The following is a 25,905-nucleotide window of genomic DNA, read 5'->3' as shown; positions in this document are numbered from 1 at the left end:
AGTCTCACTTCTGTAGCAATTTGCAGGACTTCAGGCAGGGGAAAATAATTGAAGGCAATGCAGTGTATACATAGGGGTGAGGTTGGGTAACAAGGCACTTGGGCAGAACTGTGAAAAGACCACCCTGGCTGCAGCAAATAGTTATGTTAGGGAATGTCTTAAGAAAATGAGGAAGAAAAAGAGCAAAGGAGGTAAAGATGGAATGGTTATCCCAGTGTAAGATTTTTACTGTGTGTCTGTCAGGAAATAATACATTGAACTCAAATCTTTGAGGATGATTGAAATAATTGGTGGGTAATTATGAGTTCATTTAAATATTATAGTTGCTTAACAAATGATGTGAGTGATGTGGTTTTACCCTTTAAGTCATAAAGTTGTTAATGAGCCAAATTATTTCAAATTATCATAAATCACATTTCCCAGCGGATTGTTTGTAGAGGAGCAAGGTAACATGATAGAATAATGGAAGTTGAAAGCAATATGTCTCTTTTACTTATTGTCAGCCAATAATTTTTAAATGTTGACAAGGGCTTCCAACTTTTTGTCAGCTGAGTGTAAGAAACAGGAATGGACCAACCCATTACTACAAAAATAATAGAGAAAAGAGGAGCCAAGAAATGCATAGTCACCTGTTAACCACAGAGGAATAAAGCTGGATGTTGTAATTAAAAAACTTAAAACCTTGAAATTGAACTCAAAGTGGTGGAGGAGTGCGGTTTTGGTGAGGTTAGTGTTATGTATGATCTCTATGAAATACATATGTTTCTTTCACAATATGGGTGGAGGGGTCAAATGTAGTGAGGAGAAAACTGTTGCAAGAATGCATTGTGTCTTCCTCTTCGTGTAAATGTTAAGTGGAGGGTGCTGTGGTTCACCCATATCATTTCCTCTTTGTTTGGAACCATTGTGCTCTAATGGGAAAAATGTTAGCAGAAGTCCTAGTGACGCAGTGTCAGTTTCCCACCCTTTCACCAAAATCTTTCCATCAGAATGTTTACTGTAAGTTAGAATTCTGTACTGAACAAAGAAACTAAATTTTATCCCATTATTAAAAAAATAAATTATAGGCTCTCAAATGTCTTCCACAGGAGGATTCTCCATATTCACCACTAACAATATGTCTTAAAATAAGTCCACAGTCCAAGATCAAATTTGTAAAATTTGGTTCTGTTTTTAATTAAACCAAATTCTTTTTAAGTGAATGAGAAATTAATAGTTAAAGTAAATGATTAGAATAAGAATTGTCTCTTACAAGGTTGGTAATCCCAAATTCTTTGATCTGGCTCAAACTAAACCCCTACTCTAACTACTGAGACTAAGTGAATACGAAGTTAATAAAATCAAACGTACCAAGAGAAGGACATCATCAGAAATTTTATTTGCAAGACCATAAGAAATAATGGAATTTAGCAAGGTTTGAATTAGTACCTTGGGAAGTCCCATCCTTCTTAATGATACTTCTTCAGGAGGAAGACAGAGCACTACTATAACATGATTGAACAAACAATTTTACTTTTTAACAATTGGTACCACTATATTATAATGAAAAGGGCATGGGAAAGAACAAAATGGCTTATACAGTCCTGCTCTCCAAATGTCAAAGGGCACAATAAATAATTGGGTGTCCTTTTTAAAATGCATTTGTTATTGAATAGGTTTGGTCCTGAGATCACAGGTGCTAACAATGCTACTGCTGCTTGGAGCCATCTTTTTAGTAACATGGGGATAGATGATGTAGAGCTGTAAAGGATCCTCACTAATAATGGGACTTTGAACCTATACTCTTATGGTACCACCAACAACAATCTCATAGGATTTACTGAAGGAGTAAGTGAAATTATGTTTGTGAACTGCCAGCAAAGTTCATCTTCAGAGCAACAGAAGGAAAAGCAGAGAATATGCTAGATACCATTGGTAAGTGGGTAGATTAGGTGTTTTAATTTTCTTATTGAGGTGGAAACAAAATTATCATCTGAGATTGAGGATAGAGGAGGTAGTGTAGAAAATTTGAAGAGAAAAAAGGTGGAAATAATTATCTAGATGAGCAGAAGAAATAAAGGACTAAAGACTATAGTATGATTGCTTGACAGATTTAAAATTGATTTATGCAGTTATGAATTAAAAATCAGAGTAGTTACCATGGTTGCATGTTTTTTTTTTCCCCTGTGTATATTTAGCTGCACACTTCCAGTGTGGAAAATTATCTTTAATTAGATTTGTGCCTTTGCCAAGTAACTAGTAAAAGGGAAAATTGGTGAATGAGTCAAAGGTAAGGACCAAGGTATAACTGTAAATATTGATTATAATATTAAATTAGGTAAGGAGGGAACAGGAGCTATCAGAAAGAAGGGGGGCAGTAGAAAACTAAGAAGATTTATGTATTGCTGAGATTTATGTATTGTATTTATGTATGTATATATGAGATTTATGTATTACTGAGATTAGTATGTGGAAAAAAATTTGAAGCTACTCCATGTATATCTGCACTTGAAAGGAATGCAGAGCTTTGAATATTGAATACAGTGTCTTATACACACTTCACACACATGCAAACTTGCTAATGTTTTTCTGATATGTATTTCTTAATAATCCTTTTTGTCAGTTAGCTAGTATGACCTAAGAGAAAATAAGATACTATGATTTTCAAATTAAAAATGATGGGTTCATTAGTTAATCCTTGAGAGTTAATCCTTTATTTCTAGGCAATGTTTTTGGTATATAGATAATCACATTTATTATATATTATGTTGGATTTTTATCACTAATCATTATTCTTTTTAATGTTTAATTACATTAATTTTAATTTGTCTGATATGAGTGTCCTTTTTTTGGGTGAATATTTATATAGCAGTTTCCCCTGTTGTTTCATTTTTAACTTTTCCAGGAAGTTTTGCTTTGGGCATTTTTTGTAAGAAGAATAAGATGCTTAAAAATGTGTGCTTTAGACTTCTTTTTCTGAATGAGATGTAGAAGCCTTATAGTCCAATGTTTTCACTTTAGTGGCTAGAAAACAAACTGGGTAAATTATGAAAATATGTTTTAAAATAAAATTGTAAACAATAGGGGCAGGAAAAATTAAAATTCCAGAGAGAGAATAGTCCCATTTTTGTGAACTATCTCTGGTTGGTTTCATTTCCTAAAAGAAAACATGTGTTGATTTTGGGCACTGCTGAGGGCCAGGCAGAAGTACTTTACTCAAGTGTAGATGAAGCACTAGCACTTTCCAGTCATGTAGGCTAGTGTGAAATCTAAATAAGCACTATATAGATGATAGCTATTTTTTATCATGGGGTATTTGCTAAATTCTGTGATGGAAAGGAAGGCTAGAGAAGGTGGGCCCCAAACTTGAAAAATGCTGTGTAAAGTGTCTTACAGTTTCCAGAAGACAAATTCTCACAATATTTGGTTGGTCTTCCACGCAAGACCTATGTCCATTTTTGAAGACGTGTGATATCAGAAATTAAAGGGGTAAGTTCAAAACATTCAAAGTACATTATTGACTTTCCTCGATACTTTATGAGTGAGGATGCAGAGACTACTCAACTTCTTAATTAAAAATCTGCAAATGTCATGACCAAAGAATAAAGAAGAGCAAGAAGTAGGCTCATATTATCAAAATTGTAATCTAGCTCAATCAGTAGCTAAGTCATGGTATTTAGCACCTCAGCCTAAATGGGAAAAAGGAGAACACTCTCTCGTAGAAAATAACAGCATTCAGTAAGCTCTACAGTTTTCACACACACAATGCTTCATATTTAATGGAAGAGTACAAGACAAGAACAGGCATAATAGAAATAAAAGTTGGAAAGATAATAAATTAGTATAATAAATATGTTCAACAAATTCAAAGAAAAAGTGAATAAAATGTTAAAAATGTGAAATTTTGTCAATGGAAAGGCTGAGGCAGAGTCAACATTTGAAGAGATAATGATGATTAAGATCCCCAAATTGATGAAAGAGATCAAATCACAGATTTTTAAAAGTTTAGCAAATTCCTAGGACAAACATAAAGTCACAGCTAGGCTCAGACTGCTGAAAACTAGAAATGAAGGGAGACCTCCTAAAACAACCAGAGAAAGAAGTTATATTACTTGCAAAGAAGCAATAAGATTTTTCAACAGAAACAATGGAAACTAGATGATAATTTTAAATGACAAGAGAAAAAACTTTAAACATGAAAGTGAAATACATTTTCAGACATGTAGAGAAAAGAGAGAGCAGTGTATTTTATTTTTTTCTACATGATTCTTGTTATATTTTAAGTCTCAACATTATTTCTAAATGACTGTGAGATATTGATAAATTACTTAGTCTCTTGAGATCTTAATGTGTAAAAACAGATAACCATGCTATCAATCTTAAAGTATACAATCAAGCTTTACTGTGATGCTGGACATGCTTAATAAACTTTTTATCCCCGTAGATATATTATTTTGATAACTTGGCTTACAGACCATTTACTACTTTGTCCCTATTTAAAAACAAAGCTCCTGATGATGTCTGACAGCATGAGCGGCCATTTCTTGTGCTCTTTATGTACTGCCATCTATGTTTCATTAGCTGTTTAGTAATCAAGTTACAACAATTTATATTGTGCTTGCAATTAATTCATTGAGCCTTTAAAAATGTGTACATATGGGCCCTTCCTGGTGGTGCAGCGGGTTAAAGCACAGCACTAAGAATTGAAAGCCACTTCCGCATGAGTTCGATCCCCGCCTGCCCCGGAGGTGACCACATGGCGTGGCAGACCTCTCCTGACCCGCCTGCTGCTCCCCTCAGCAGTGTACTTCGTTGATCTGCCTGCTCTGCTCCCTACTCTGTCTCTGGTGAACCCTCTCACCCTCTGCATCTCTGGCCTGTACCTCAGTTCTGTATGAATAAATAAATAAAATCTTTAAAAAAAATGTGTACATATATAGCCATATCTCTTTCTAATTTTATCTCTATAGCTGGATTTTTGGATTCACCTGCAGTCCTTCGTATCTCCTCCTATTACATTTCATCTTGCCTGAATCAAAATGGCTGTTGAAATCACCTTAGTTCCTAATTCTGTTCTCTTTGTGATAGTTTATATCTTCTAGTTTTGGATTGTTTAAACATTAAAAAGCACTTAAAAAGACAACAGTACAGCCTTATTGAGTATTAGATTCTCTCACAGAGAATGTCTGTATAGTTTTCATTCTGAAAACTATTTGCAAAATTTTTATTTCAAAATAAAAGTTCCATTTAAAAATATTTGTTGCAAGCCCTCCCTGATGGTGCAATGGGTTAGGACACAGCACTGTAAGCCTGTTGCAATGGCTTCAGTGCGAGTTCAATTCCCAGACCTGGAGGTGACCCACATGGTACAGCAGACTTTTCCTTTCTAGCCCGCTGCTCCCCTAAGCAGTGTACTTGTCCAAATGCCTGTTCTGCTCCCCACCTCTGTCGCTAATGAATCCTCTTGCTGCCCCTGCATCTCTGGCCTGTACCCCAGTTCTGTATGCATAAATAAATCTTTTAAAAAATTATCTTATTTGTTTCGTTCTATTATATTGGTTTTGATTTTGACTGATCAGGGTTTTAATCTTGTAGAACTACTTTGCCTATCTATAACAGCCTATTATTTTTTCTACCATTTTTGTTTTTGGCATGATTTCCTTCCTTTCATTTAATATAGACTACATTAGTTTATAATACCTTGTAGATTTTAGGAGTCTATTTTCTCATCTTACCAAATCCATCTATCACCCATGCCCACCCACAAATACAGAGTGATCATCCCACCACCAACCAATAAGGCCCTCTACCTATTTCCTGCCCCTCCTTTGCAGTCACTGCAGCACAAGTTTGTTCCTCACCAGGGAGGTGACCCACAGCACATGGCAGACTTCTATCTCTCCTGCTGCTCCCCTCAGCAGTGTACTTATCAATCTGCTGGTTCTGCTTCCCACTTTGTCTCCAGTGAATCCTCTCACCCCCTGCACATCTGGCCTGTACTCCAGTTTTTGTATGCATAAATAAACACAGACAGGGAGGGAGGGAGGGGGGAGGGAAGAAGGGAAGGAGGGAAGGAGGGAAGCAAGCAAGCAAGCAAGCAATATCAAGGCAGATACTCAGTGGGTGATGCCATCAATTCCCTAAAGAACTCTGGGAAAACGTTCATGCAAAACACATGTCTTAGAATTAAACCAGCCCTGGATGGGGGTGGGAAGTTACGACATTTATTGACTCTCATCAGACTGAGCAATTTTCTTTCAGGGAAGTATTAATTCTGATTCTCCACGTGTGGGCAGAGTGCGTTCTGGCGTCCCTTCAACCAAGATAGAGCTGCTGAGTGATGGAAGGCAGGCTGATGTGCAAACAGCACAAATAGATTTTCAACAGTTAAGTTAGCACATTTGAAGTAGTCATGAAACTTAAGAAACTATTGAAAAAAGAAAACATGAAATAAAGAGAATCTTGTTGGGACTAATTATTGAGATTGAGATTAAATGGCATTATTAGTCCTACAGGTGATACATAGAAAACTTTTATTCCCACTTGTTCTTTAATAGTGACTAAAAGGCCCTCCCTCATGACGCAGCAGGTTTTAAAGCACAGCACTGAGAAGCTAAAGCTACTTCCACTTGAGTTCGAACCCCGTCTGCCCCAGAGGTGATCCACCTGGACATGGCGGCAGACTGCTGCTCCCCTCAGCAGTGTACTTCGAGACCTGCCTGTTCTGCTCCTCACTCTTGTCTCTGGTGAATCCTCTCACTGCCCCTGCATCTCTGGCCTGTACCCCAGTTCTGTATGCACAAATAAATAAATCTTAAAAAAGAAATAGTAACTAAAATTTGGAATAACAAGTTGATTAGAGCAGTATCTGTCTTTTCAGGGTATCAACACTAAGTATAATGTCCTGTAGGCTTGTTATAGTGGTTTTACATCAATTCATGATGTTTTCTCAAATTCAGTTAATTTTTTTATTAAAATGAATAATAAATCGCATCAAATAATTTTTGGTATTTAGTAAGATAATCACATTTTTGTCATTTAACATGCAAATAGCATATAGCTGAATTTTTACTTGTGTATGTGTATGCTTAATTTTAAATAATCTTATGGTCTTTTAATATAAAATTTATTTATTTTAATTTTTAAAAACAGATTCATTTATTTATTTATGCATACAGAACTGGGGTAAGGCAGAGGTGCAGGTGAGAGGATTCACCAGAGATTGAGCCGGGAGCAGAACAGGCAGATGCAGGAACTACACTGCTGAGGGTTGCAGTAGGTGGGTCAGGAGAGGTCTGCCACACCATGTGGGTCACCTCCGGGGCAGGCAGGTATCGAACTTATGCTGAAGAGGCTTTAGCTTCTTAATGCTGTGCTTTAACCTGCTGTGCCACCAGGGAGGGATCCTGAAAATTTATTTTTAAATTCTTACTTATTGTGATGCCTGATGCATTTGAAATTATTTTTGCCAACTTATTTTATTTTTTCTCTTTCAATCAAAATTCAAATAATCTGTACTTTATTTTATTATTAGATTATTAGATTACTTCCTATTACTTTTTTTTTTTTAAATCTGCTTTGGAAGTTAAGAAATCCCTTTCAATTCTTATAGAGGTTAATCTATAACATTTAGCATATTTTAATCAAAATCTAAAGTAGTATACTAATATCTCCATTCTCCTTCTAATTTTCAGGAAACTTAAATTTCTCCTTCCTAAACTTTCTGCTTTCCATAGCCTCCAATGTCTTAATCACTTGGGATATTAATTTACATAGTTTAATATATTTTTCTTGAGTTTTGGGTGTACATCCTTAAAAAGCAACATTGCATATATCACATTAGAATCCAATTCTATCCTTTGCCATATACCTTACCAACTTACCCACCTGTCATTCTCCCTTCTAACTTACCAACTTACCCACCTGTCCTTCTCCCTTCTCCTCTGGCAACCACAAATTGGTCTTACATTCCCCAAATTTATTTTTATTTTACTTATTTCATCCATTTGTTTCTCTATATGCTATATATAAATGAAATTATATGATGTTTTGTCTTTCTCTACTTGACTTCTTTATATATTTTTTAGGCCCATCCAGGTGTTGCAAAGGGAAGAATTTAATCTTTCATATAGCTGAGTGGTATTCCAGTGTGTATACATTCCTACACCAACATTGCTTTCAAATTTATTAGCTTTAAGTTTTCAGTATACATTTAACTAGCTTTCGAGTTTCTATTTTATTTTCCCCTCATTACTACTAGTACACAGACATTTATGAGGTATAATTTACATACTCTAATTTTTACCCTTTTAGTGTATAGACCTATTAATTTTGACAAACTCATATAGTTGTGAACCCAGTACCATAATGAAGATACAGTACAGTTCCATTCCCACCAAATACTCTTGTGCAACATAATATTAAATAAGATTCATGATGTAGGTATCACACTTTTTTGAATGAGTGAGGTGTATTATTACTATGGCATTTAGTACTATAAAATCAGATTCTAATACATAATAGTTATTCAATGAAGATTTGCTAGCTATAGGAAATCTAGTTAGAATCTGAAAGAAATATTTATTTACTGATTATCTTTTTTTCCTCATGGATCAAGTTTTATTCCTTCACTTCTCTTTGGTATTTTCTTCAAATGTTTGCACTAGATTTAATATTAATAGATGACTGGCACAAATTTCCTCTGGACCTAGAGAGGAGTTTTTCTCATCAAGTTTCTGCCCAGAATTGGTTGAATTTTCTGCATGTGAATCACCTGTCATCTGGCCATTTCACATTAAGGTGCTGCTTACTAAAGAATTAAGGCAAATTAGGGACACCCCAAATACTTTGTGAAATAAGTGAAATAAATCCTGAATTGAAGGTACCCCAGTTCTGTACGAATAAATAAATCTTTAAAAAAAAAATCGCAACAACTTAATTAGAAATACACACACTATTTTAATTTTGTAAAATGCTTAGAAAATCACCTTGCATGTATTGCTATGTAATGTTTCATATATCTGTATACAAATACAGATATATTTATATTTATAGCTTATTTGCCTCTTTATGCCTTTTATTATCTTCATCTCTGATTTTATTTTTATTATATATTATTTATTCAGTTTATAAATATGTCCTTGCTTTTTTTTTTTCTTCTAGGCTTCCCTGTCCTTAGGAGGTTTCTGCTCACTCTTACCTATAATCCTGCTGTTAAAATTCCTTCTTGCAAAACTCACTTTGGAGCCTTGAAAATACCCTATTTAAGTTTAGAAATATGTCCCAGTCCCTGTTGGTTTCTTCAAAGGTGTATGGACTACACATTTTTAACCTACTAATTTGTGCCACTGCTCTTGCAAGTGTTCACAGGGTAATTAGATATTATTAGTAATCTTTTTATATGTGACCGACTCAGAGTAGTTAAATAACTTTTCTATAGTACAGAATCATTAAGAATAACAATAATTCATATCCAGATATGCCTGACATCAAATACATCATATTAATCCTGGAAGTTCTACACTAATCATATTACTGCTATACATCTTACCTATCATGCTGCATATATCTTTTGTAGGTAGTTTACAGTAATTTCTCATTTAATATTACTTACTATCTCTTAGAAAGTGTCAATTACTTTGTCTTCTTTCTTATTTTATAGGTTTTGTTATCTTATTCCCATAGCACTTTGTGTCACTTAACTCAAAAATGAGTTAAATGAGTTGCTATAGGAAAGAGTGAATCATTTTCCATGCTTAGTTCCCAAGATTTCTCATTTTGAAAAAATAAGCCCAAATATTAGCCTACTATAATTGCCCATAAAAAGTTTACCTCTATAAACTTTATCTTGAGAAAAAAAAAAACCTGCCAAAGAGACTACACAAATAGCTCATTTACAATTATTGGATAAATGTTTAAATCACCAGAGATTGCATCATTATGGTTATTATTTGGAAATTGTCTTTTATAATATGAAGTTATTCTCAAAGGAATACTGATTAGAATAGAAACCAGATGTTTGTCAAGACTAGTCTGAAAAAATGATAAACAAGTAGAAATGAATACAAGAATGACCTAAGGAGGTTTCTAGAAACTTGAAGTATGGATTTATAGAAAAAGAGAGAGATTAAAAAAGTAGAAGAGAAAAATGTATGGAAAAGAGGGAGGGTAGGTAAGATAATTTCAGAAATCAAAACAGAACAAAAAATTCATGAATCTTTGTAAATATTTGGTATTGATAAAGAAATAGCATATTTTAATTTTACATGTAAACCAAGAAAGTAAAAAACAGGATAAGATGGTGTCTCTGTATAAAAAGAATAAATTGAATACTAATGAGATGAGGGCCATTGTTGGAAAAAAATCCCTCTTCAATTTGAAATACAACATGTTCTGGGTGTGGTAAATATTCCAGAAATTTTATATTTTTCATCCTTTTTCTTCCATCTTTTCTAAGGGATAAAAAGAACAATAATGTTTTTTGATGCTTTTGAGGTTGTTTCTGGTTTTGTATTTGATTATAATAAAAATAAAGTATATTTATTACCACAATATGTCAACATCCTGTGTAACAGAATGGAATGGAAGACATGAAGAAGGCAACCAAGTGGAAGGAGCAGGACTTCATAAATAATTTCATTACCATTTTTGAATTAGTTTGTAATCACCCTTTTAGTTATCCTAAGAACTAGAATTACCCTCTTTAATTTTATTTATCCAAGGCAAAAATAATAAAATGAATGTCATCCTAATAAATCATCCCATCTTACAATATTTTAAATTATAGTAAACTCTCATTTATTTGAAGTCTTTTACTTCTGAATTTGTAACCATTTAGCAGAGTTTCAATTGAAACATGCTTTTGCTCTGCAGACATTTTCAAGATAGTGTAAATAGGAGCAATTAGTTATAAAAATTTTAAATATTTAGTAGAGTAAGCTATCTTTAAATATATATATCGTTATATCTACATTTGCAGACAAGGTGATAAACCATTTTTATATTTTTCTCATTAATTTAATTAAGGCAGGTTCCAGTTTGATTTATTACACATATGGTATTTGTCATTATTAAAAGGTATTTAAAGTATGCTATAATTTTGATTTTTAATAACTCAGCAATTTCCCAAGCTCATGAAACTCTTTTCAATTTATAAGCTACATAGGCTAGAAAAGCAAAGCTATAATCAAGTGCACTGAAATGTCTATTAGAAAGACATCACTCAGTTTTGTTTTATTACTCTGGTCATTATCAGGTGACTGATAAATCACCTTTCCCCCCCCAAAATTTATCAATTTCCCTTGGTATTAGGTAGACACAATTTTAGATTTTTAGAGTCCTTAAATTCTTTAGATTTTTTTTAGATTCTTTAGATTTTAGATTCTTTTTATTGCACATTCTATTGTGGTAGAATATACTGGCTTTACTGAATTACTCTACAAAATTTTCTATTAGCATATTTCCTTCTATAGTAGGAAATGTAGAAAATAGGAGCAATTTCTTGATCCTACTTGATGTCTTAATACTCTACCTCAACATCTTACCCTTTAGATCTTAGAATCTAGTCTCTGTTGACTAGATTCCAACCACCTTCCTTTCTCCCCTCCTTTCTGTTATTTGCTACCAGAGTCATCTATTATTTTCCTCTTGTAATAGCATCAGATTTTTCTATGTGTTTATTATTTGGCTCATCTTCCAAAATTAAAGTTACACAAAGTAAAAAACCTTGTTTATGATACTGGACAGCGTATCTCTAGTATATTTCATACTACTTAAAAACATAGTGGTAGTTAGCTGAGTTAACAGAATAAATATGATTGAGAATTTTATTGTATCACTGAAAACTCAATATGCAAAATTTCAAAGCAAATATCTGGTTATTGCTTAAATGGCTGTTGGGTTCCTCACAAAGCCTGAAGTTATAAGAGGGAAAACTGAAGTCACAGGAAGGAAGTTATGGATGGTGAGGAGAGAAGGTAGAAAAAGAGATGATTTGTAAGGAGGATTTCTTCTGAATTAGTTTCCTCCTCTACCAAAAGAAGTAGGGAGTAGGTGAATCTCCCTTCATCCCAAACATAATGATAGAACCTACTGTTTGAGGGTATTGATGATAACAGAGGGTGTTAGGGACAGGAGTATGCATATTAAAAAAATAATTCTAGATTTTTTATTCTGGAAAAATGGGAGTGTTACTGAGGACTTTTGGACCAAAAAATAATATTACAACTATGCTTCCGGAATATTAATGTGGTAGCGCATGTACAATGGATTGGACATAGAAAGAGGAGAAAAAAGGAGATGGGTTAGGAAAAAAAATTGATGAGAGAGATAACAATTACTTTACTTAGTATGTGAAGATGATAATAGATAAGAAGAAACCAGTATGGTGCTGGACTTGATTATTTTAGAAGTGGCTAGAGAAATAAGGATTTATTATGACCAAAGTGAAAATTAATTACTATTTAAAGACAGCAAGAATGTTAGTTTGAAAAGAAGCATAGGAAGTACAAACATTCTTTTTCTCATGTATGAGTTATTTTGTTAACCACCAGTTAATACAAATCTGTAATATGGCCTTTTCTACAGAGATTGAACTCTATCACTTCCTTATCCTTTTTTTGTATTATAAATATCTTTCTTCTGCCTTCTTTCCCCATTTTTGGAAAGTTCTGGTGCTAACCATGGGTTAAAAGCCAATGATTAAAAATTAAATCAATTTTGTTATGAATGCATTGACAGCCAAGAAACATTTAAAAAGGTTCTCACCAGTTTTACATCTCATTTTACTGCTTTCTATGTAGATAGTTTAATATAGAGATAAATAATAACAATTAAAACAAGCACAAACTCTGTATTTTTCACAATGTGCTCTTCCACATTTTTATAACACTTTTCTCCACATCCTTATAAACTGTCTCCACAAACTTTTAGAATGGCACGAAGTTGTCAAAGCTAGACACTAATGTAAAACAATGGATTAATGGGTTAAGAGAATTGGTTCCTGCTAAAGTTAGGCATTAACTTAATTTAAGGACAGTCAAGAATATCAAGAGTGAATTCCATGTCCCTTCATTATATAGCCATTTCCAAATAGAAAACAAAAAACACAATGAACTAGTAATTCCAACTGGAGATCTTTCTCCAGATCTAGAGTTACACAGTAATTTATAAATCTAGTAAATTAATAATGTAATTTGGAGAACTTTAATTTTTAGATTAGCATTTCAGGGAACTTTTTATAAATGGAAAAATTTAAAAAAAAACACAATTTTTTATAGACTCGGAGACACAAAGATTCAAGTTACATTTGTAAACTGGGATATTTATATAGCTGAGTCACAGACATACCACAATTTGGAGCATATGACTCAGACTTCATATCTTATATACAGTTAGTTTAAAATGTTAGGGCATTGTGCCAAGAGTAAGCTCAAAGTTTATACAACTGAAGATTTATAGAAACCCCAGGCTTGCTTAATTACTTTTGGGATTTACTCCAGAGTTTAAACCACTGTATTTGACCAGGTCTATCAAGTTTGCACTCCAGCTTCCTATTACACTTAGAATAAACCCAAACTCTGATTACCATGACCTTCAAAGTTCTTTATGATCTGGCCCTTGCCTACTTTTCCAGTTTCATGTGTCTCTCATTGCTCTCCCCAGTACTCAGATACTTTTATAACACTGGCCTTCTTTCAGTTCTTAGAACATACCAAGGTCATTCCTCTTCCAGGGAGTTTAAAGTTACCTCCTCAGATAGACCTTTCCTAATTAAAGTAGGTTCCCCTACCCACTTTATAACTTTATCCCCTATCTCTTTCCACAACTTCTTTGTATACCAATATCCCCACTGCTCCACCCCCACAGCACCATAGATCTTCTTGTTTATGTTTGTACTCTCACTGGAATGCATACTCTGTAAAGGGCAAACATTGCTTTCAGAATATTCACCATTGTATCCCTAAGAGTCTAGGACAACATCTGGCACCAAGCAGTTATTTGATAAATATTTGTTAGGTAGATGAATCAAGGAAGTAAGTAATACTGGTTGTATGGCATGAACCAAAGTTGAGGTCAAATTTAAGGAATGGAACTGACATAAGAGAAAATGAAGCTAAATCCATAGATATTTAGTATAAGTAGATATAAATTTTATACTGTAATCTCAAATAGGAAAGAATGACACATAAATTTAAGTCTATAAATTAACCTGGCTTTAAACTGTAAGAATTTCACCCTCCCAGTTGGTGAAAAACTTGACCTCAATTAGTCTTCGGTTCCTCAAGTTCAAAGGTTTAGTTAGGACCAAGAGAAGAGCTTTCAATTGTCAAATCATTTATTTGTCTATTGTAGCTCCTTCTGGGTATTCACTGACTCTACCTAATCAGTTTTTTTTCAGGTCTGTGCTCCTGAAAAAAAATCTAGAAGCTGGAGCTTCTAGATTTCTCATAAAAAAGGGGAAATCTTTATGAGTGGTGCTTATGGGCCCATTTGCTTAGATACAATTGGTGGTTCTTACTATCTGGAAATTTACTGCTTCTGCTCTGTGCTATAGTGGAGTAAGATATATAGGAGCCTTGTGATTCAAATTTATTTTTCTCTATGTTCTCTGTATTCCAGACTCTATCTTCCTAGACTGCTTCTCAAAGACACTTTTATGTTTCCTTTTTTTTCAAGGCACAATCCTTTGAAATGAATTTAAGGTTTACCAAAACCATTAAATTGTTATATGTGTTTTTTCCTCCTTACCCTTTATTTCTGATTACAAAGCTTGGCAACATTTTCTAAAACATAAAGAACAGAAAAAATATGACAAACAAATACAATATTATCATTTCATAAAGTCATTCTGCTAATAGAAGCAGGAAATACAATACTGATCACTGTGACTCTTCTACTTAATATATCACTGGGACTCTGTCCACTCTAAGGATAAAGCTCAAACTCTTAATGTTGCCCACTAGATTTCTTGCCTGTCTGGCTTCTCAGTACACCACAGTCCCTCTCAGCCTATCTCAACTAGATAGACACTGGTGTTTTGTTGCTGAAAAAGACATGTCCATGTCAACATAGGATCTTTGTATATTTACAACTAACTTGTCCCTTGATTAACTGCCATTTATCCTTCAAATTGCATTTTTACTGACATTTTTATTTAAATGGGAGACTTTCCTGTCATCTACTGTAGACACTCATAGGAGAATGTATTAAAATAATTGTCCTTGATGATGTTAATGCTTTCATAAGATAAGAAACATGAGGGTTAATTGCATTGAAATACCACTTTACCTGTCAGATTAACAAAACAGCTTGCTTTATAGTACACTACACACTACATTAACAAACGTATTCTTATATGCTGCTAGTGGAGTTGTAAAATAACACAAATGGAGGGTTAGTTGACAATATCTGTACATAATCGTATCTAAAAATCATAAAGTTCTTTATTCACAATTTCATATTATACTTTGTTTCTGGTTTTACACTTAACCCTATATAGATAAACATATAAATGATTGGATCCAGGCACTCCACTTTTATAAACTGATTCTACCAACATATTTTCACAACTCTGACACATTTGTAACTTCATACTCTCATTATTTTGTGCTTGTACTGGACAAAATTCGAGTTCACCAATAGAGGGCTGGTCAAATACATTGTGAAAAGCTTACCTAAAAAATTATGCAGTTGAAAAAATGGTGGGGAAATTTCCTAAATACTGAAATGGGAAGATTTTCTATTTTTATTAAGTAAAAATGCAACATGCAGAAAATGGCACATGGTATGCTACCTTTTTGTAAAGAAAAAAAGTAAAAAAAAAAATGTGTGTGTATATATAATTATATATATATAATTTGCTTATATATGCATAAGGACATATTTTGGGGGAAGGATGGGACATAGGAGGAAGGAAGAATAAAAATTTTTGAAAATATTTAATGATGGTTTCTTCTATTGATTATGTTATACATACTTACCATGTGGCACTGCCTTAAAATTTATTACTCAGGACCCTCCCTGATGGCACAAAGGGTTAAAGTACAGCACTAAGAAGCTAAAGTCACTTCAGCATGAGTTCTATCCCCACCTGCCTGGGAGGTGATCCACATGGCGCTGCAGATCTCTCCTGACCCACCTGCCACTCCCCTCAGCAGTGTACTTAGCCAGTGGGCCTGCTCTTATCCCCACTCTGTCTCTGATGAATCCTCTCACCACCCCTGCACCTCTGCCCTGTACCCCAGTTCTGTATGCATAAATAAATAAATCTTTAAAAAACATTATTACTCAAATGGAAAAGTCATTAAACAAAATTATGTCTTTTTCTCTTTATGAAACAGGGGCATAATGGAATTTGCTTCAGTACAACTACGTGGGTTCATTTTTTAAAAAAAGATTTATTTATTTATGCATACAGAGCTGGGCCAGAGGTGCAGGAGTGGTGAGAAGATTCACCAGAGACAGAGTGGGGAGCAGAACCGGCAGGTCATCCGGGTTACACTGCTGAGGGGAGCAGCAGGCAGGACAGGAGAGGTCTGCGGCGCCATGTGGATCAACTCCAAGGCAGGTTTGAACTCACGCTGAAGTGGCTTTAGCTTCTTAGTGCTTTGCTTTAACCGGCTGCACTGCCAGGCAGGGCTGATTCATCATTATTTTAACAACTTCTATGTTTTCATGATACTCACTGAAACAGAGTCTGTAATATTCTCTTCATATATTTTACCCCCAAATCACACTAGACAAGTATTAGGAATTGTTTCTTTTTGAGGAATCCTGAGTGCTAATCTTTAATCGCTTTTTAAAATCCAACTTCTAGGAATAGCTGAAAGAATCCTTTCTTTACAAATTTAAAGTTCAACAAATGGAGGTGTTTCAATTAAAAATGAAGTTAACTCAATCTAGAAATAACAAAAGAGACACTTCTCCGAAGTGTTCTTTTGCTTAGCCTATCACTATATATGTATTAAAACTAGAGCAATAGGGCCTTCTCTGGTGGCGTAGCGGGTTCAAGCACTGCACTGTGAAGCTTAAGCCCCTTCCGAATGAGCTCGAAACCAGCCTGCATGGGAAGAGATCCACATGGCATGGCAGGCCTCTCCTGACCGGCCCACTGCTTCCCTCAGCAGTGTACCTCTTTGATCTGTCTGTTCTGCTCCCCACTCTGTCCCCGGTGAATCTCACCCTCCGCATCTCTGGCCTATACCCTAGTTCTGTATGAATAAATAAATAAATCTTAAAAAAAAAAACTAGAGCAATAAATGCTTGTCAATGTTATTACTACTAAGCAATTAAAAAGAAATAAACAAACAGGGTTATCCAATTTAGAGATGCCCAGTGTTACTCTTGGCTTCTGTAATATCTCTCTAGAAGCGTTAAATTTAATAGGGGTATAAAGTGAGGTTGTGGTCCCCTCTTGAATTAATTATTCTCCATTAAGGAAGCTGATAATGAGAAGATTTAAATATAGTCCTTAGCTGTAATTAATCTAATCATTAATATTTCTAGATCATTTTTCAAATGTGATTTTAAACCACAGAGTTTAATTATTTCTAATGACCATCAAGTGCATAGATAAAAAATACATATATTAATTTTGGTTCCAATTTTAGTTACCCTGATATAGCAGATTTTAAGAAGAGACAAAATCTTTATTCAATTAAAAACAATCCATTCATTATATTTAAGCCATGAGAATTTTATTAGGAAATTAAATTCCACTGGTCATTTACTTAAAATTGTATAGTTGGTTTGTAATAGAAGGATTCAGTAGCAGTTGAATAACTTTAAATGTGAATTGGCTATTAATTTTTGCATATATTTAGAATGAAGATCTGAGTCCTAATACTTCTAATACTGCTCATTATTGTCACCTACCATATAACTAGGGGTATGAATCAGAGCACAATATCTTCATACTTACATTCTCCCTTGTTTTAGAGAAATAGATGAAAGAATATTTTGTAGCCATCTAGTTTTCAACAAATGAAATTAAAGAAGGCTCTATCCTAACCTGAGTTAACAAATTTACAAATCTCAGTATCTTTTGATTCACTATTTACTATTATTAAAGAGTAACAGGTCATGTTTAAACTAGTATGTGCTCTTGATTTTGTCCCCCCCCCCCAAAAAAACATGTAAAGGAAAATCTTATAAACTTAATCCAATTGAATGGGTAATTCCCTTTGCTAGTTGGTCCACATGCACCACCTGGTGGTAAATTAGTGCATTTCAAGTGGATGTGTGTGTGTGTGTGTGTGTGTGTGTGTGTGCGTTAGGGCTATTAAAATAGGAGAGAATTTTAATATACATTTGTAAATATTAACTTAGATTAACAAGGCAGTTATTTTGCAACAAACATCTAATAAAGCATTAGAGATATAGATAAATGAGAACAAGAAGCTAAAAGGGAGACTAACTCAGGTTGAATATGAAAACAGCTTTCTTTTATTCACATTAATACAGCTGTGACTTTTATAATTTTCTCCCTAAGTCAGCAATTATTATTATTATGCTAATGTTTATACTGAGGAAAAGGTAAAATATTAAAAGTCACTTAAAACCATTTGCATTTTGAAACTGTAGTTTTTTTAATTAAAAAATAATTTTAAATTTATCCTCTTCCTTATGTATCAGTTGTAAAAGTCACAAGTTCCAGAATTTTAAACTACAAGGCATTATTAGAGCATTTAGACTTATACACTGATTATACAAATATATCTAGCAGTTGAGATTCAGGAACCTCAAGTGACTTATCAAGATTATCCTGGTAATTAGTCTCCCAACTTAAATAAGAAGCTAGGTCTTCTCACTTTCAGTCTAAGAATATGAGATAAAATTTATAATCATACACAATGATGAATTATTTCATAATTCTTCTCCATAGAAGAATTCTTTCTTCATCATAAGGAATGAAAAGATATACCTTAATTCAAATGGATAGTGCTTTCAGACACTAATTTTTGAGTTAATATACATTAATAGTTTTATTCTAATACCCTAAGTATAAAAAGATAATAATAGATGCATGTATCATAATGTTAAGAAAGGATTTTCTAGCAGAAAACTCATTACATATATATATATGTTCAAAGGAATAATTTTCAACATTTTTGCAACACTACATTGTAAAGACAGCCTAAAAAATTCTTTCCTTTTCTAACTGCTTCAGAATCAAAGATCTGTTTCTACAAAGTAGGTATCCACTTGTTGATTTAAGAATAAACCATGTTCATAGCTCCCTCTCATGACCACTGAATGAATACTATACAAAAGTCTCCTCTTACTCTCGCTGTTGTATTCAACTAACAGCTCACTGGTTAAGTTTTAATTGCTTCCAATGAGGTCAGCAAAGGTATTTATCGAAAAGCCCTGAATAAAAAGGCTCCACGCACACGCACACACACACACATACACACACACATGCACGCGTGCGCACACTCACACACAGAGAAAATCCTCTTGCCTGTTGATTTATGGAAACAATTATGATTCTGCTGGAGAATTTCTCAGCTGAGAAATAGTTTGTAGCTACAGTAGAGAGGCTCAAGTTGCACAAGGCAGACAACAGACATGGAATTCTTGTGTATCCAGCTGTTATCAACAGAACAAGTAAGTTACTGTTATTTGTCTTTAAAAAAATTATGTTTAATGTTTTCTAGTAGTTTATGTCTTTCTCTGGTTGTAGTACTGAAGGGGCAAGTAAAGTTATCAGATTTTCTGAGCCATGTAATTATCTATAGTAATTCTGCTGTAGAACTTACATAAAGATAAGGCTGAAGTTTTCCAGAGCAATCTTCACATTTAACTTGAGAAATGTGAGCAGTTCAGCAGAAAATAATTATGATTTCACAAACATAAAAACATATAATAAGGAAATCTAGAAGAAGGAGTTGTGCTTTGTTAGTAGTACTTTTAGATCTTAATGGAATCAGTAGCTTTAATTACAGGATGTTTCTAAACAAATAGCAACTGGAATGAATGGCAGTCATAGTCTGATTTGCATCTAAGATCTAAGAATGCATAACTTTTATAAATCTACACTGCATGGTAAAGATGCTGAAATTCGCTGTGAAAGCTATTTTAAATGTACCTTCATAATATAAATGATACTACTTGTTACAATACTATTTATCCACTGAAAATTCATACACATAATTTTTCATTTTCCTTTCTCTTCCTCCCCATTCTCAATCTCTCATTGCAAACAGAAGTCTAGTAGCAAACAGTCTCGCAGCAACTGAGTTTATTACAACCTGTTATTATAAGGATATACCAACAGAGAGTTATTTAAGGAGGAATCCTGTAGTGATATCAGCAACTAAAAGATAAGACTAACAATCTGGAAAGATCAACTACTCTTTTAAATCAATCTACAATTCACAGATAGGAAAAGGTCAATGACCTAGAAGCGACAATCAACTCAAGATTTAATTTTCATTATGTTATTCATGAACACCTGGAGCACTACACTATAATGCGCAAATGGATACTGACATGGATCCTGCCAACTTTGCTCTACAGATCATGCTTTCACATTATCTGTCTAGTGGGCACTATATCTTTAGCTTGCAATGACATGACTCCAGAGCAAATGGCTACAAATGTGAACTGTTCCAGCCCTGAGCGACATACAAGAAGTTATGATTACATGGAAGGAGGGGATATAAGAGTGAGAAGACTCTTCTGTCGAACACAGTGGTATCTGAGGATTGATAAACGAGGCAAAGTCAGAGGGACCCAAGAGATGAAGAACAATTACAGTAAGTAATGTCTTTTATTTATAGTGTTATTTATAAATCTTAATCTATACAAGGAGCTGTAGTTATTTTCCTTTTCTTGAAAAGCAATAAATACCACCTAATTTCTTTAATTTGGGACAGTTGAACTATTTTCCTAAAAATATCCTAAATTTTCCTAAAAAAGAGCAAATCTGAAAATGTTAAAAAGTCAAGCATTATATAAGTGTATTTACACTGAAATGTGATTTAGCCTTTCTCATTAGGAGCATTAGGAGCTCTAACATGGTACTCCGTAAACAATCAGTAAAAACTTCTTATCACTGGTTTGAAGAATTTTTTTGAACAATTGTATTTCACTTGAAAGGATATTTCAGTGATGTAAAAATGTGTCTTCAAAAACATTCAATAACTTGTGCAATTATATATAGTTATAAAGTAGAAGGCAATCTATGGTTTCCTCATCTATTCATATCATAATGTATTTGTATTAGAATGTTGAATTATTTACTTATACAGAAAAACAGATTCCTCCTACCACTTTATTTACCTAAATCTTCCATAGACTAACAAGTCTGTTACCTTAAGAGAGGAAACCAAAGTGAGTTGGAAAAGATGTTAACTCCATGGTTTTCAATTAATAAGCCCTCTGTGTCCCCCAACAACCAGTTATTCTTTTCATGTTGAAAAATCAGTGCTGGATTTATCATTTGGCAGTTTGATAAAACTTTAAATACCTAAGTGAAAATAAATTTTGTTTGTGCTACTGGCAGTTGAACAATGTTAGTACTACTCCATTTCATAAATTATATGTGATACAGTCAATTGAAAGAGAATGTACAGGGATGAAAGTGTAAACATTTGCCTAGTACAGTGCCATGGCATCAATGAGTACTTAAAGCTTCTGTTGACTGTTTAATCGATAGTTCACACTAACTTAATGAACCAATAAATGGGAACTTGGGAAATTATGTTTCCAACATGACAATAAGAGGGTTTTTTTTTAAGGCAATACAAATATGGAATGTCAAAATCAAATGACTTATTAAGTTGTGGTTTAGTTTTTATTATATTAATAAAAGTTATCATGTTAGCTATATATTAATAAAAGTTATCATGTTAGCTATAGTATATTCTTATTATACCAAAGGTTAGCTAAAGAAATAATTATTTGGAGAAAAGTTCTGTGGATAGCCACTTCTATGTAAGCAACAGAATTTGCTTATAATCAATTTATTGAAAAGTTATGCAATCTATCATGAATGTGGTACCTGGTAGAGAAGACAGAAGCAGGTGTCTAGGTGAATGATAGGACACATAGGTGCCATCCTTATCAGTGAATGACTTTGGAACAATTTCTTCGCTTACCAGTTCTTAACTGGTAAAATTGGAAAATCTGTGAAATTGGTACAGTTTATCTCTCAGGCATCTTTAGTTCCTATAACCTATCCCATTCTAAACCATAGAATATATAACAAAGTTGTAAACAAGCCTAAGTACAATTACCACATACACTGAATGATAAGAAAGTGAACATTATCTTAATGATTTCAAATTGTAGTAATAAGGTTATCGAACCTAAGCATTGTCAAATTCTATTTGCTGCTAATCCCTTTTTGAATGCTTTTAGCTATTAATGAAAAAGTAAAAAAATATATATGCAAAATCCAGACAAGCAAGATGACATATATGAAATTTAAGACATTCTATTAGAGTAAAGAAATCTAGGTACAAAGAAAGAACTCAACATAATTTGTTTAAAGAGCAAAAGAAACAAAACTTAAAATTGAAAATTTGAAAATTACAAAACTGTTTACATTCCTCCATCACTAGCTGAATTCAAAAATGAATAAAAGATGATTCCTGTTTTCATTAACATGTGAGTAACTGGATTGTCTGCTAGTTTGAAATACAGCAGAGTTCACAAAGTGGGAAAGTTCAGAATCAAACTCTGAATTTCATTTTAATGTTCTAAGGCCTTCAATTGATGAACAGGTTGTTAAACATCATTCTTTGGTGGTCTTTTGCGATTTTAATATCTGACAGGATGAAACTGTGGGTGAAAAGTTATATGTCAGTCATGTTGAATATATTTTTTTCTCTCAGTTACCATAAGGAAGTTCCCAGTCCATCCCTCATGCCTTGAATGTAAGTAAGGCAAAGTGATCTCAAAGTTCTAGTGGATTTTGAAGGACTGCTTGCCTCACCAGGAAAAGCATAGCTCCTTTATAGGAATGCGATCTAAAACAAATAGTTAAGATAAAGAGCTGGCGTGAGGAGGTACAAAGTCTGGGTAGATAATTATGCCTCTAGAAAGCATCAGGTTGGGGTAGATAGATGGAAGGCTTGAAGAAAAGGTAGGCAGGTGGATATAAGAGCTCCTATTACAGTTCTTTAGGGAATTAAAATAATTACTTAAGTTACCAAGGGTTGTGGAGATTTGGCTTCAGTTTTACCCTAACTATAGTATTGTCTTGAGGAATATTTTAAGTTTAGCATGAATAAATAAATTGCAGAAAAACACACCCAGGAACCCAACAGAAAAAATACTTTTATTAGTTGATATATAATCAAGACCCATGTAAATGTTGAAATTTATCAGAGGCCAAAAGATATTGGGCCACACTCCTGACTCTTGAGGAGAGAGAAACCATTATTATAGAACTGGGCCTGGGCACACTATTCTTGTTCAGGAGGCTTCTTTTCAACTTATTCTCCATGTGTAGTCTTACAGTGGGTTTCTAAACCATGAAACTGGAACCTAAATCGAATTAACAATAAGAGTGAAAGCATAAAATAGTCCTCCCCAAATGAAATATTCATGTCCTCTGTAGAAGAACATTAATAACATCACAAAGGGGCAGGGAATGGGGGCCCAAGACCTTCTACTACTGGATACTTCCACTACTGTGGTTAGAATTCTCCCTGGGGACATGGCCAAAGGGTGAATTTAGATAATTGTTGGATCAGTCAGTCCATTAGCAGACAGAGCCAATCACTCTACACCTGACAGAAATAACACTGCTATTTAAGCTGGGAATTGAGGTGCCGATTGAGAGATGGCAGCAGTGTGCTGGGCAACAGACAACCGCCCTAAGAGACAAATGTGGAACAGAGAACCTAGTCCCTCAGGAGGTTTTTCTTGTTTTTGGTATCCAATTACTAAACAGTTTGCTCTTCCTAACAACAATCACTATCACCCATTTCTTTCAAGAAGAAATCCTGAATGTCATAAATCACTGATTCAAGAAAAAGTATACCTCACTAGTTACAATTAAGCATTGTAAATTCCATAGCAAGAAAGGGTTAGCCATTCTGAAAATTGGCCAACGATTTAGCAATATTCTCTTTGGATTGTTAGACTGTGACGGGATATGGCTTAACAATTGGCAAAAAGCAAATAAACACAGTGTTGTTGGATTTGACTTTGGCCACAAAATCTTCAGCAACTCAATTGTAAACAATTCTTTGGATAAGCTCCTATTCAACAATAATCTCTGCTAATGGTTAGCTCTAAAATGGAGATGGTAGCAGTAAATGGAACCGGCAATCAGTCATTTATATTGGTTAAGATGTTTAATATGAATTCAAATTGATGCATCAGTTTCAGAGCCCCTGTATTTTAATTTTGGCATACAATAAAAGGATCACCATTAGAAATTAAAAGTAAAAGATGGTAAACTTGTATTCTGCTCTAAATAGTTCTGAGCAAGATAGCTAGGAAAAACAATAATTTACATTACTGCAGTTAAAAATAAGAAAACCAGAACAAACCAACTTAAAAAAGTACACAATGAAGAACAGATCCTAAGGAATAAAATCAAAACTAGAATTACTGATAAAAAGGAATCTTGCAGAATTGTTGACCCTTACGTCACCATTCACTTACATTTTCAAAACTTTAAATTATGAAAAATGGGTAAACTGCTGGGGAACGATTTGGAAATAACAGCTATTCCTTGAAAACTAATATTAAGGACTATTTTCTTCTTTTTTTGGCTAACACATGTGTTGGGTACTTAAGTGTTAATAAAAGTTCATTGCCACAGATACAGTATTTTTTTTGTAATATATTTCTCATTTTTACATTACTTTTATATTAATCTGGAGCCTCTGATCATGATTTTTGACTCAGTTTTATTATACCTCTTTAAACTATAGTTTTAGAGCATTCAGAGACTTACATGAAATGGCAAAGATGCAAAAAGTTTGTTTGTAAATCTATGAAAGGGGGTCTCCTTTTCTAGATTTACCTATTTCTCAGCCTTGGCTAAATGTTGTAATCAGATGGGGAATTTTAGAAAATGTTGATGCCAGGAATTTTGAAAATTCCCCAGATAATTCTGACTTGCTGCCACAGTGGACTGTACTAAAGGAATCACAATACGACTAGAGAAAACATATCTCAATTAACCCGCTCAAACCACAATCTGTGAAGGTGGGGAAGACCCAGTTATCAGTTAAAACTCCAATGATTCTAACATGCAGCTCAGGTTGAAACCACTATTCCTGGGGTTCTAGGTCAGCCTGGATCCTCTCAGGTTTCCTGGGAATGTTCTGGGACCCATAGAGGGATTAGGGTATAAAACCTTGTGGGTTTTGAAATGGACTTATCAAAAATGAACCTCTGATAAGTCTCAGTGGTGCAGCATTTGGTGTACTAACCTGGAAATGCCTGTAATGATAGCTCTATAGATACTATATAAAAAAGCTCCTTTAGTGAATGAGTTTGCTTCAGGGAAGAATAGTGCAATAGACTCCCAATAACCTAAAGGTCTGAATTCTGACACTTTTCAAGAGGTGCTACAGCAGGGGGCCTGGAACATAGCTATCAATGTCAACTTTCTTGGCACCACAAGTCTACAAGGTCTCTCCAAATTAATGAAAAGAATATGAAGATAGGGTCTGTTCTCTTTTGTCTGTTTTTGAGTATAAAAAATAGCAGTATGTCCCCATCCCCCACTCAGGGATACATAAGTTTAGAGATCTAATTGACTTTATTAAGTGATTATGTAATGTACAAAATATTTAGGTGCTGCTAGGAATTACAAAAAAATGGAGGGTTTTAAATTAAAAATCCTATGCAGGGCCCTCCTTGGTGGCGCAGCGGGTTAAAGCACAGCAATGAGAAGCTAAAGCCACTTCTGCATGAGTTCGATCCCTGCCTGCCTCGGAGGTGATCACATGGCGC

At 34.0% G+C, this 25,905-nt stretch overlaps 2 protein-coding genes across 2 annotated transcripts in view; one reads left to right on the top strand and one right to left on the bottom strand.

The window, feature by feature from the left end:
* FAM227B (family with sequence similarity 227, member B) overlaps positions 1-25,905 on the bottom strand; it is a 151,072-nt gene that overhangs the window by 34,272 nt on the left and 90,895 nt on the right. The window lies entirely within an intron of this gene.
* FGF7 (fibroblast growth factor 7) overlaps positions 19,410-25,905 on the top strand; it is a 53,082-nt gene continuing 46,586 nt past the window's right edge. The window contains exons 1-2 of the mRNA XM_004687811.2: positions 19,410-19,587; positions 20,187-20,738. Coding sequence (XP_004687868.1) covers positions 20,453-20,738 — 286 coding nt within the window. The 5' untranslated portion in view covers positions 19,410-19,587; positions 20,187-20,452. The remainder of the gene's footprint in view (positions 19,588-20,186; positions 20,739-25,905) is intronic.

The sequence above is a fragment of the Condylura cristata genome, unplaced genomic scaffold (assembly GCF_000260355.1).
Source record: "Condylura cristata isolate star-nosed mole 26May11 unplaced genomic scaffold, ConCri1.0 scaffold00023, whole genome shotgun sequence".
Lineage (NCBI taxonomy): Eukaryota > Metazoa > Chordata > Mammalia > Eulipotyphla > Talpidae > Condylura > Condylura cristata.
Note: the sequence above shows the minus strand (reverse complement) of the source record. Positions and strands in the feature narration are given on the sequence as shown.